Raw genomic sequence first — 12473 nt, 5'->3', positions numbered from 1 at the left:
ATTAAAGCATCATCTGACATTGCTATGAAAGAAATCACATTTATTAACTATGAATCATTAAAGTGTCATTAATGCACCAGTAACCATAATCATTAAACAACGCATGAAATATAGTCAACTAAGTAATTATTTATTGATATACATGCAATCCAACTCATGAAATTATTTCACAATGATAAATCCAATACCTTTGAAACTAACACATGCATGAAATATGGATGAAAAGAGTTTGGTAAATATAATGGAAAAGAAAACTATAGGTGGGCACTACAAAAAACAACAACCATAACTCCAATCACATATATTAGATACAAAGATCAAAAGAAAATTATAGAAACACTACAAGAAGTAAAAGAAAAAGAAGCACAGAAAAAGAAAAGGGAAAGTCTTCAATATTAGATAATAGTAAATAAATGATTGAATTGTTAGATATGAAGCAAAACAAAGGCACTAATCCACAGTTGGGAAGTGAACCTACCTAAGAAGATCAAAGTACTAAAGGTATCAACAGAAGAGAAAGATAAAAAATAGAACTCAAGACAACTTATATTAGGATGCAAAAGACATCAAACATATGTAGAAGGAATAACAAGAAACAAAAAAAAGGCACAGAAAGTGAAGGTCACAGAAGAAAATGGTTGGAAAGAAAAAGCATCAAAAAAAGAACGTAGGTCTTAAGACAAAAATATCTTGGATAACTTTATTAGCATTCTTGAAGAAATTGAAAATGAAGGTCTCTTCTCTGTTGCATCTCCTCAGAGAAGTAAGGATAAACACACAAAATAAGTATTAGAGACTCTGCTGCAACATAAAGAAGAGTTCTTTTTGAGACCATAGACTCCAATAAAGAGGTAGTCAAGAAGTGCACCAAATTTTGGCAGACACCAAATATAGCACAAGGATCTCAAATTAATAGGCACATTATAAGAAAGAAGGATCAAAGTAAGACATAAGGAATACAAATACAAGATTTTCATGACTTCTTGAAAATTTCCCTATATTGATTTGGTAATTATTTTTGTTATTTTGGAAACTATTAGTCATCTATTCAAACATTTATCAACTAGACAGTTGATGTTCAAAAGAATGCAATCATTTCTTGGTACCTGCATTTGAAAATGTTGATTCACCCCGTCTTTTCATATGTGGGGATTAATTGCACTTCTTTCATCATTTTTACATATTAAGAACGTTTTATCATACAATTTTAGGAATGCAATTTTTAGCTTTTATGTAAACCCTCTTGTAATTTGCAATAAGTTTGTAAAATTTAAGTTGATAATTGTGTGTCTACTATTAGGGTTTTACTATATTTTTTTCTTTTCCTTTGTATATTTTTAACTTAAAGGTACATAATTTTTTTGAAACCCTCATCGTATGAAGGGATTTTGTCTTTGAGTCATAAATGGAAATTGTTATTCTAGTAACAATTTATTAGTCATTATCTGGTGAAGAAATCACATTAAAATCTACACTAATAAGTTTTACTAAAAAAATGAAACCGGATCAAATTAAAAAATTTAAATTCACCCAGGCATGACACACTCTTAGGGTAAAAACCCCATTTTAACATTTGAAAAAAATTAAAAGATTACCTCCTTTTAATTTTATTTTTATATGTAGTATGAATAGTAATTTCTCTATGTATTCTAAATCCACAATATGCTATAGTGTGTTAATGTAGATATAAGTATGAGATAATAAGATTGCACTTGAAATAACTCACCCTTAGGTGTTCCTTGATAAATGGGAGAATGTAACTTATATAGTTGTTAGAGTGCTAGCAACCTCTCTTCTATTTGGTAACAATAACCAATCCCCTTAGCAAGGGTGTGGATATTAAATAAGTTAGAATGCTCAAGACATATTAAACGTCATACTTCATAGTGTAGAGGTTATGATTGGTCACAATCTTCTCACCCATCTTCAACTTCTTCTTAGTGCCATGAAAGAGGAACCCCTAGATGGCTAACGAGTAAATTTCTTAGCCTTAATTTGATATTTCTTCTCCCAAAACTATTAGTTACCCAATTTAAGAAGTGCAAACTATTTAAAAATGAGGCTTCTTATGGTGCTCTTATTGCTGAAGATAGTCTAAATATGTGAAAATTAGACAATCAAAAAATACCTTGTGAAATCCACAACTCTTACAGGGGTGGGTTCCCATGGAGGGGCTTCAAGATCTATTTTCAAGGACTAATAGGTCCTATGGAAGAAAAACAAAAATTGCTATATGACTAATTATAATCTTCCCTAGGCAAAAGCTTACAAAACAATAGTAAATTGTGAGCCTTTTATCTAGAAATCTTGGGTTCCAATCTACTCAAACTTAATAATTAATTATAACAATGAATACAAATTGATCTTGACTTAGGCCTATTACCCATAGAATAAATAAATAAATTAGAATATTCCCTAAGAAATTGTAGCTCCTGCGTTTTAGAACTACAAATTAAAGTGGGTTGAAAAATTTAGAATCTGTCCTAAGAATTTGTAGCCCTTACATTTGAAGACGACAAATTAGTATTCATTGAAATTGAAAAAATTCATACTAAAAGTAAGAACTTAACTTCAATCAACATGCTTAATAATACTTAATAAAATCACCGACTTCCATAATAAACTAGAACACAAAATTTATGAGACCATCTACTTAAAAAATTAAAATATTTTCTTAGAGGGAGCTCCCTCATAAGATCACACTCTAACCTTAAGCACACATGCCCACAAAAAAAATACTAGAAGATAAGAAATGCCCAACGGATACCTTTTCCACCAGTACAAAAGGTAACTTGCGGTTCTAGGCTGCAATCAAATACAAAATTTTTCCACCAGTACAAAAGGTAACTTGGGGTTTTAGGCTGCAATCAAATACAAAATTTAAAACATTGATCTCTCTCTGGAAAACACACAGAAGGGCAATATAGAAGCGCAGTTGGTGCGTATTTGGAACAACAGCAATACGGTTCCAAGATTTTTGGTCGGCTATTCAACCCTTGCCCAGATTGAGAGCAAAGTCATGGGTCTTCGCATTTTGAACGAGGCACTGAGTAAAATAATGAATGCAGAAAGAAGAGGCTTTGGAAAGGTTGAGCTCCAGCCCGTCTCCAATCTCATGGCCAATTTTCTCAATATCATGAAAAATCGAGGTAAGTTTTCTCCTTAAGCATCCATGGATTTTAGTCGAGTTCTCTCATGTCTCTTATTTCTGAGCAAACTCTAGTCATACTTAGAAGCCATACAATAATAGGGCTCCTCATCACTTGGAGTTAATCCGAACACCGTGCTATTGATGTCTCCTCTTTCTGATCCAGTCAACGTTGGATTCTTGCGTCGTTATATTCTTTTGCTAAGCTGTGACAAGTTTATGTATGCTTCTCTGTTCTTTCTTTTCAAGGAGAGGAGTCTACCTCGGCCTTGAATTGCTATTTGAAATTTCGCAAGCAGTTTTTAATGGTGCCGAGGCGAGAGAAGACATTGCCAATTAAAGATTCATTCCAGTTTTTGATATATCCCTTAACCTAGTTAAGTTTTTCTGCAAATTCGTACATAGTTATTCCATACAAATTCGTACATGGTTGTTCCATAGATCATTGGAGCCATTTGCCCTATTGCGTTATGCACATTTTGGAATCAGAACATGATAAATGCGTTTGCTCAAGTCGGAATGTAGATTGTCTTTTCTGGAGAGCTGGGATGGCAATGGATGACACTATTGCAACGTCCCTTCTTGTAGATGCTCTAATTTTAGATCCTGGAATATTTTAGGAAATCATCATCCACAATATGGATCTTCCTTAGTATAGATATAAAAAATATAGATTATTTCATCTAGAGTTAGGAACATTATCTTAGCCACAAGGTATATTCAATTTATTGATGGAATCTAACTATAGGAGAGGCAAGATAAGGGGTTTATTAGGGTACCTTAATAAAACCTTTACCCTAGGCCATGTGGCTCTTGCCATCCATATGAGGGGGTGTACCTAGCGAGGAGTACATAATCCATTAATCCTCTACAATAGGTCCAAGAGAAGATAGCCATCCATCTTGGCCTTATGTGGCTCTTGCCATCTAGATGAGGGGGTGAACCTGGTGAGGAGTCCATGATCCATCAAGCCTCTACTCTAGGCCCTAGAGCCAATAACCATCTCTCTTAGGCTCACAGGCCTCTTGCCATCCAAGTGAAGGGGCGTACCTAGTGAGGTATTCCAAGGAGTAGTGAGTAAATTAAGCATCTAAGCCACATCTCATGTCTACCCTTGTTGAACAAGAATGATATTGCTTGCTATAGATAGAAATCCCTGTTTTGATATGTCTATGTGGCAAATTACTGACATCCGATGAACTGATTTGCATATTATGAGTCCCTATGCTAATAGGATTGATTCTTTTCATTGATGCTATTTCCCATTGTGGTTCTTCCTGACAAGCCTTGATATTGCCATGAAGAGAGGTGACCCTTGGGGAGTTGCCACTCCCTCAACAAGGATTGAGCTTCTTCATTCTTCCTTCATGTCTGGACTATAGAGCTTAACTGTTGCTTATTTAATATATGTCTGTCTCCATTGTTTGTTGTTCTCCTTGAATGATTGGTGTTGTTTGAGTTACATCATTCCTTAAGATTGTGAAAGTATGGGATTAGAAGTGTCCTTCCTTAACCTAATCACTGCCTTTCAAAACTAATTGATGCCTCTGATAAGGTATTTGTCCTTTTGGATGGATGGCTGCTGCTGCTTTAGTGATCTATTCCTTGTTTTATCTGATTAATCCTCTTCTTGTATCCCATTGCTGACTGATTTTGTTGAAAATGATAGCTTCGGTCAAATGATTATGAATGAAAAATCATCAATACAACGATATAATTATATGCACACACACACACACACACACACACATATATGTACATATTTAAAAGTTTGAAATTACATCATTATATCGATCTCTTTTTTTGAAATTAATTATCATTCATAAACTCAGATAGAAACATCATATATTATCCAAATATAAATCTGTTTTGATCGATCTGTAATTGATCGATTTATGTTTGCCATTTGTATGAATCAATGAGTAAATATTATTCATAATAAATCAGACCTGTGTCTGATTATACATATGTTCTGATTACTGATAACAGTGTGCATTAGTTATGAATGCATTTAGTGTCAATTTGAATCGGCACTATTAAGGAAATTAAGTGTTGTTACATGCCACTGACTAGGCATGTCTCCACTCACTTAGAGACATGACTATTCACTGTCATATCTCAAATTGAACATATATATAATCAGTCCTGTCTCAAATTGAACATATATATAATCAGTCCTGATCGGTCTAGAAGGCAATCACAAATATCAAATGTGCAGAGCCTTTCTAGTATTCGATCTTCATCTATATTCAGTCTTACACATATAATAATCAGAACTTATGAATATTATTTCAGAATCATTGTAAAAATAATACTTATCTGCATTCTAATTATAATCTGCAATAGAAACAATTAGTTAGTAAGAACATTGTTCAAGAGAATTTTGAAAAGATATACATTTCTAAATCTGCAATAAATCTAGTCATCTTTAACATGGTATCAGAGCCTTGCTAAGGAAGATCCATTTAGATTGAGAATTCAGATTTCTAAAATTATAAATCCTCTCTTAAGAACAATCACATTCCATTAGTTTCATAATGTCAAGTGTAATCAGTTTTGAGAATTGTCTTGAAGGAGCAACCAACTTCGTTCCATGAAAGCTTAGAGTCATGATGATATTGAAAGAAAATGAACTAGATTCATTTATGAGAGAAAGCAAACCTGAACTTGAGAATGATCCTAAGAAAACTCAATGGATCAAGAACAATGAAAAGGCCATGAAAATAATTGTGGATGCAGTTAGGGACCACATTGTTCTTATTCTATCAAAATGGGATACTTCATATCAAATGTTTAAATCTCTTGAAAATACATATGAAATAAACAACACTAGCATAATTCGGGTAGAAATGAATAAGGGAGAATCTGACCCTGCATACTTTATGAGGATTATTGAATTAAAAGATCAACTTTCAACAGTTAGAAATCAAATTGATAGCAAAGAGTTAACATTCTAGGTGGCCTCCCATCATCATGGGAATCATTTATTCAGGGAATAAGTGTATGGTGAAAACTTCATAAATTTGATAGGTTGAGAATAGATTGCTTACAAGAAGAATCCAAGCAAATGACAATAGGAAACATCCAAAATCCTATAAATGAGGATATTTATGTATTAAACACACACTCTCATAAGAAAGTAAAGAAGAAGAATTATTAAAGAAAGAAAAATACATATGGAAAGGGACCTTCCAAGAAGAGGACTAATATATCTCAAATACAATGTTTCAAATGTGATCAATATGGACATTATACAGTCAAGTGCCCTAATAGAACAAAACAAGAATCATCTTTTGTTGAGGTTGGAAAAGCTAATACAGAACATGATTTTGAGAAACTTGTTTTCTATTCAGCCTTGTCAAGCCAAGTCTCAAACAAACTCGACACAAGTAATTGATAGTGGATCCTTGCAACACATTGTTAGAATATATAGTCCACCTAATATCACAATAATCAATTATCCAACTAATATCACAATAATCAACTTTAAACAAACTTAACCATATGAGTAATATAATTAGAAACCACAACAAGATACTCATACACAATAACACCAGATATGGTAACTAGGGAAAGCCTTGATTAGAGGGAAAACCTTAGTGGGATGGTAGCCACAAGATGATGTACTAATATAAATATTCCTTGTTAGAGGATGGACCCTGTTAGGAGTCTATAACAACATTCAGTAGATATCAGTCCCTGTTAGGAGACTTTGAATCCCTGTTAGGAGATTCCAACCCTGTTAGGAGTTGTGGAAGACAACTAGACCCACTGCCCAAACAACTTCAAGGTTAAGATCAATGAACCCACTGTCCAAATGATATGTGTATTATTCCTTGTAGAATAATAGAAATGAATAGTACGTCCTTTGTCTTGTCAACCGAACCTCTGCTCCTTTTGATCTTGTAACCAGATCACAAAACTCGCATCCAGTAATCCCTTGGATCGCTTATTTGCATTCACCAAACACTTAGCTCCTTTTCACACTTCTCACTTCATACAATAATCACAACACTTACAAACAAGGAAAACATCTTTCCTTTATACCATAGCTTCAAAATAATTCCTGAGTCGGCCTTGAGGCTTTCCCAATTAATTATAATAAGATAATTAATTAATTACAATTACAATAGCACTGTTGGCTCACAGTCTATACAAAACTTTACGTGTGCGATACTAGGGCTTGCCCATCCGTTGACGTCATCATCCCACTGTCCTCTGTCATTGTCTGACCGCACATCTCAGATGAAAGATATAATACAAACATTAGAAATTGCTTTACAAGCACTTTGTCTTTGAATTGCCCTCCATAAATTAGGTACAAATTCCGTATGTCTTTGACTTACGTGCTGCGCATTGAACAATGTCATTAGGACAGTGTACTGAACATGTCCATGGTTGCACATCACCAGACAAGCAAAACCTTGTCCCTACAACTGCGATCTCTCTCTATTACTTTGCCAATCTTCACAAACTTATTGCTATGTTGACATCAATGACAAACACAGTCATGAATGCAACATGTTAATACTCTCCAATGCTTAGGATACTTCCCCAATGTAGTATCATCAGCATTCATGCTAACACACGTAACAAGATTCAAACAATACCTAGACACTATGGTAGACGAATTGAATGAAAAAGTAACTATTGGGGATGATTCATATTATCTAGTAAAGGGAATTAGAACTTGCACCACCAATTTGAAGTCATGCGTCTCCCTTCAACTTATTGGAGCATTATTTGTACTAGGGATAAAAAGAAACCTAATCTCCATTTCTGGTCTTTAAGAAAAAGAGTATAAAGTAACCTTTATGAATGGAAAAGTTTTGGCATGGCCAAAGAACTCCACTATAAAGAAAGCACATACAGTAGGAATAAGAGACGAATGTCTTCACAAATGTTGCACTAATTCAAATCAAGCCCTAATCTATGAGACTTCTGACTCAAATGAAATTTGGCATAGAAAACTAAGGCATCTTCATTTTCATGCTCTACTTTCAGTAGGAAAAACGGTGAGTGGGTGGCCCAAACTAAATCAATCCCATGAAGGAGCATGCAAAGGGTGCGCCCTACAAAAGAATACAAAGAGGACTTTCCAAAATAGTATTAGTAAAACTAAAAAATGTACCAGAATTAGTTCATTTTGACTTATGTAGATCCATGTCTGTACCCTCCATGGGAGGATTCTTATATTATATAATCTTTGTAGATGATTTTTCTAGAAAGATCGGGATATACTTTCTTAAATTTAAAGAGTCTGAGGAAATCCTTAAAAGATTCAAGGAATTCAAAGCTCTTGCAAAAAACATGTCCGGGAAGAAAATCAAAGTACTGGGAACAAATAATGGGAATTAATACGCTCAAGAATTTTTTAAAGAAGTTAGTACGAATGCTAGGATTAAGAGGGAGTTTACTATACCTTACAATCCACAACTAATGGAGTTGCTGAAAGAAAGAATAGGACAATTGTAGAAGCTGCCAGAGCCATGTTGTACGACCAAAACATAGAAACTTCATTTTGGGCTGAAGCCTTTAGGAGAACTGTCTATGTTCAAAATAGAAGTCCTCACTCCTGGATAACAAAACTCCCGAAGAAGCATTCATCGGTGTCAAACCTAACATAAGTCATCTAAGGGTTTTTGATTGTCCTGTCCACATTCATTTGCTTAAAGAAAAGAGGTGTAAGTTGGAACTCATTGACAAGAAGGGGATTATTGTGGGCTACAATGAAACATCAAAAGCCTACAAAATATACATACCTGAAAAAAATTGATTGAAATTAGCAAAGATGCCATTTTTGAGGAAGACATTGCTTTCAAGAGATCCAAGAGCTCTCATGAGATAGAAATACAAGATCCTCCTAAAAATATGGAGGAGGATCATGCTTCTGAGGTTTAGAGGGAGTCTCTCAAAGAAACTATAAATAAAAATAAGATTGTTCCAGTAGATGAACCTGACAATATAAAAACGAGACCACTTTGGGTCAAAAAGATGATTGAGGAAGCTGAAAGTTATGCAACACCAAAGGAACTTTTAGAGAAAGTAAGAGACCCCACAAATACTCTAGCTATGTTGCCTTGATGAGTGATCATTAAATCATAACCAACTTGTGCTACAAAAGCTCTCAAACATCAAGCATGGAAAGATGCTACGACAAAAGAGTATCAATCCATTATAAAGAATGATGTGTGGGACATAGTACCAGGACCAAACAAGAATCTGTTGTTTCCTCAAAATGGCTTTTCAAAATCAAACATGTTGCAAACAACAGTATTGAGAAACACAAAGCCCAGTTTGTTGCCCAAAGGTTTCTGATAGAAAGAGGTTATTAATTATGAAGAGACTTTTGCACTTGTTACTTGTTACACCACAGTTAGAGTAGTAATAGCTATTGCAACATCGAAATGATGGAAGATCCATCAAATGGATGTGAAGACCACATTTCTGAATGGGACAATTGAAGAAGTCTATTTAGAACAATTAGAAGGCTTTGTAATACATAATGTTGAATCACATGTATGCAAATTAAAGAAGGCTTTATATGGACTTAACTAGGCCCCTAGAGCTTGGTGTGAGAGGATTGATCATTGTATTGTGGGACTAGGGTTTTCCAAGCATGATACGGATCCAAATCTCTATTTTAAGGTAATTAATGGTGATATATTAATACATATTTTATATGTTGATGACCTGCTAATCACAGGAGAAGATCACCTAATCTCTTAATGTAAGAAGGACCTTAGCTTCAGAATTTGACATGAAGGTCTTGGGTATTTTTCATTACTTTCTTGGACTATAAGTTTGGCAGAAATTGGATGGCATCACTCTTAATCAAGGAAAGTATACTATTTGATGCAAGAGCATCCAATGGTGTAAGGGCAATCCTGTATCACCCAAAAATATACATAGTGTTAGTTTCTATTTAATGTGTTTGTGTTTCTGGATATCCATTCTGGCCAAATAGAGATTCCAACTCTCATAGTTCCACTATTGGTATTCTGGGTTAGTGCTTTTGAGCACCTCGAGATATGTGCCAGTGTAGAAAATAGGTTATTTTGTAATTGAGCCATAATTATGATGAGTTAGAGGGTGTAAGTTGGAGGGATGATTGTACTTGTAATTTAAAACATTCCAAAAAAAGAATTAGGTCAAAAGTCTTTACGGTTTGAAAGTTATTACAGTTTTAAGTTGCTTGGAGACCCCTTAAGAATGCTTCAAAGTCAGATTTGAGGCACTAAACGACCTTGTATGGGCCCAAAAAATGAGGGATGAGTGAAGCTGGTCCATAGGGCTATAAAGCACTTGGAGAGCTTTTCGAAAATGTAAACAGTTCATCAATCAGAGTCCCAGATTGAAAGCTATGCCTCCCGGAAGTTGGACTACCATTTTTGGATTTTTCTAATTTTGGACTGACTTCTAACATGTCTTCTAGAACCTTTTGCTTCGGCGGTGGATGCCAAATGATATATTCTAAAATGTATTCCTAACCCTAAACCTAATTCGGGTTACTTAAGGTCATTTCTTGCATTGTAAAGACAGTTTTTGTGGAGTTTGGGAGAAGGTACTGTGAGAAGGGTTTTTCTCTAGAATTTGATAACATTGTAAGCCCATAGGGCATGTAGTTGAGTCTATTTTCTCTGTACTGAATGTAATAGCATGTCATTTTTGATAATAAGATTCTCCTTTTCCTTTGTGTTCATTTTGTCTAGGGTTGTGCCCTCATCACTATTGACATTTTGAAGAGGTTTGGAATGTTGAAGTGTAGACCCATGTCTACACCTATGGAAACCAATTCGCACAAATTGAAGGAAGCAACAGTAGAATCAAAATTTGCAGATCCCACTCTTTATAGATAGATAATTGGATCATTGATGTATTTGGTCAACACAAGACCCATGTCTACACCTATGGAAACCAATTTGCACAAATTGAAGGAAGCAATAGTAGAATCAAAATTTGCAGATACCACTCTTTATATACAAATAATTGGATCGTTGATGTATTTGGTCAACACAGGACCAGATATATGCTACACTTTTAATGCTCTAAGCTAGTTTATGTGTGAACCAAAGGAGATACATCTTGTTGTTGCAACACATATTTTGAGATACCTTAAGGTACAATTGGATATGGTATGAAATAGAAAATACAGACTTATATCTAGATGAATATTGTGACTTAGATTGGGCTGGAAGTGTAACTGATTGGAAAAGCACATTAGGATGTTGCTCCAGTCTAGGATCAGATATGATCTCATGGATCAACATGAAACAATCATCAATTGCTCAAAGCTCTACATGAGCTGAATACATTGCAGCCTCTATGGGAGCAAGAGAAGCAGTATGGCTTCGGAAATTGCTTGTGAGATTATTTGGTGAGCCCCTGAATCTTTCTATTATCCATTGTGATAGTTAGAGTTGCATCAAGCTTTCAGTAGATCTAGTGTTCCATGATAAATCAAAGCACACTGAGATTCCTTATCACTATGTTAGAGACATGGTAGAAAGGAATGTCATTTGGTTGGAGTAAATTAGTACAAGTGATTAGACAACAAACATTCTCACTAAGCCTCTCTAGGGTAAAAGTTGAACACTTTCAAAATAAACTTGGTATGGTCAAAGATGTAAGTCAAACTTGAGATTGAGACTCAAAGTTACTATCTATTTGTACTAATATATGAAAAGATGTTTAGTGTGTAAACTCTTTTGTTGTCATGTGCGTGACTTCATGACTTTATGGAACACTGTGAACATTATTGAAAGGTGACAATCTTTCAGATAATGAACACTTGTATTTCACATTGTAAGGTGACGACTTTACAATGATTTGCTTGACTATCATGATGACTATCATGTGACTTGATATTCACAGACATTTCTACGAGTGCTCGGAGAAAATAGATGAACAATTGAGATCTCAAAGAAGAAACAAGAGCACCACTGATCTTGGTTACACTAGTGATAGCAAGACTAAAGAAGGTGAAACCTCAACATGAGAGAATCTGGACAACAAAAGACCAAGAAGCACATCTCCAAAAGGTAGAAAACTACTAAACCCACTTGTCATTATTGTGGTAAGAAAGGACGTACATATAGTATGTGTTGGTTTAAGCAGATAACACCTGTTAAGCAATGTATCTCTGAAGGGTATTGCAATAGTTGCCATCTCTATGGCCATACAACACAACAACTTAATGAGAAGAGAATAGATGCACATTGCTACTATTGCAACAAGTATGGACATCAAGTAGACGACTGTAGAGCAAGAGAAAGAGCTAACCAATTCCAAAAGCAATGAGTCTCACTGGAAAGGACAAGTTTCC

At 34.7% G+C, this 12473-nt stretch overlaps 1 protein-coding gene across 2 annotated transcripts in view; it reads left to right on the top strand.

Annotated features, from left to right (window-relative positions):
* The first annotated feature begins 2764 nt into the window (after positions 1-2764).
* Positions 2765-12473, top strand: part of LOC149550982 (small ribosomal subunit protein uS8my-like) — a 57426-nt gene continuing 47717 nt past the window's right edge. Inside the window, exon 1 of one of the 2 annotated variants that reach the window (XM_089786527.1) lies at positions 2765-3149. In XM_089786527.1, coding sequence (XP_089642653.1) covers positions 3020-3149 — 130 coding nt within the window. In that variant the 5' untranslated portion in view covers positions 2765-3019. The remainder of the gene's footprint in view (positions 3150-12473) is intronic. The other variant, XM_089786528.1, reaches the window with a different exon arrangement.

This window comes from Cupressus sempervirens, chromosome 6 (genome assembly GCF_028749045.1).
Source record: "Cupressus sempervirens isolate cs-2001-9-10 chromosome 6, ASM2874904v1, whole genome shotgun sequence".
Taxonomy (NCBI): Eukaryota; Viridiplantae; Streptophyta; class Pinopsida; order Cupressales; family Cupressaceae; genus Cupressus; species Cupressus sempervirens.
Note: the sequence above shows the minus strand (reverse complement) of the source record. Positions and strands in the feature narration are given on the sequence as shown.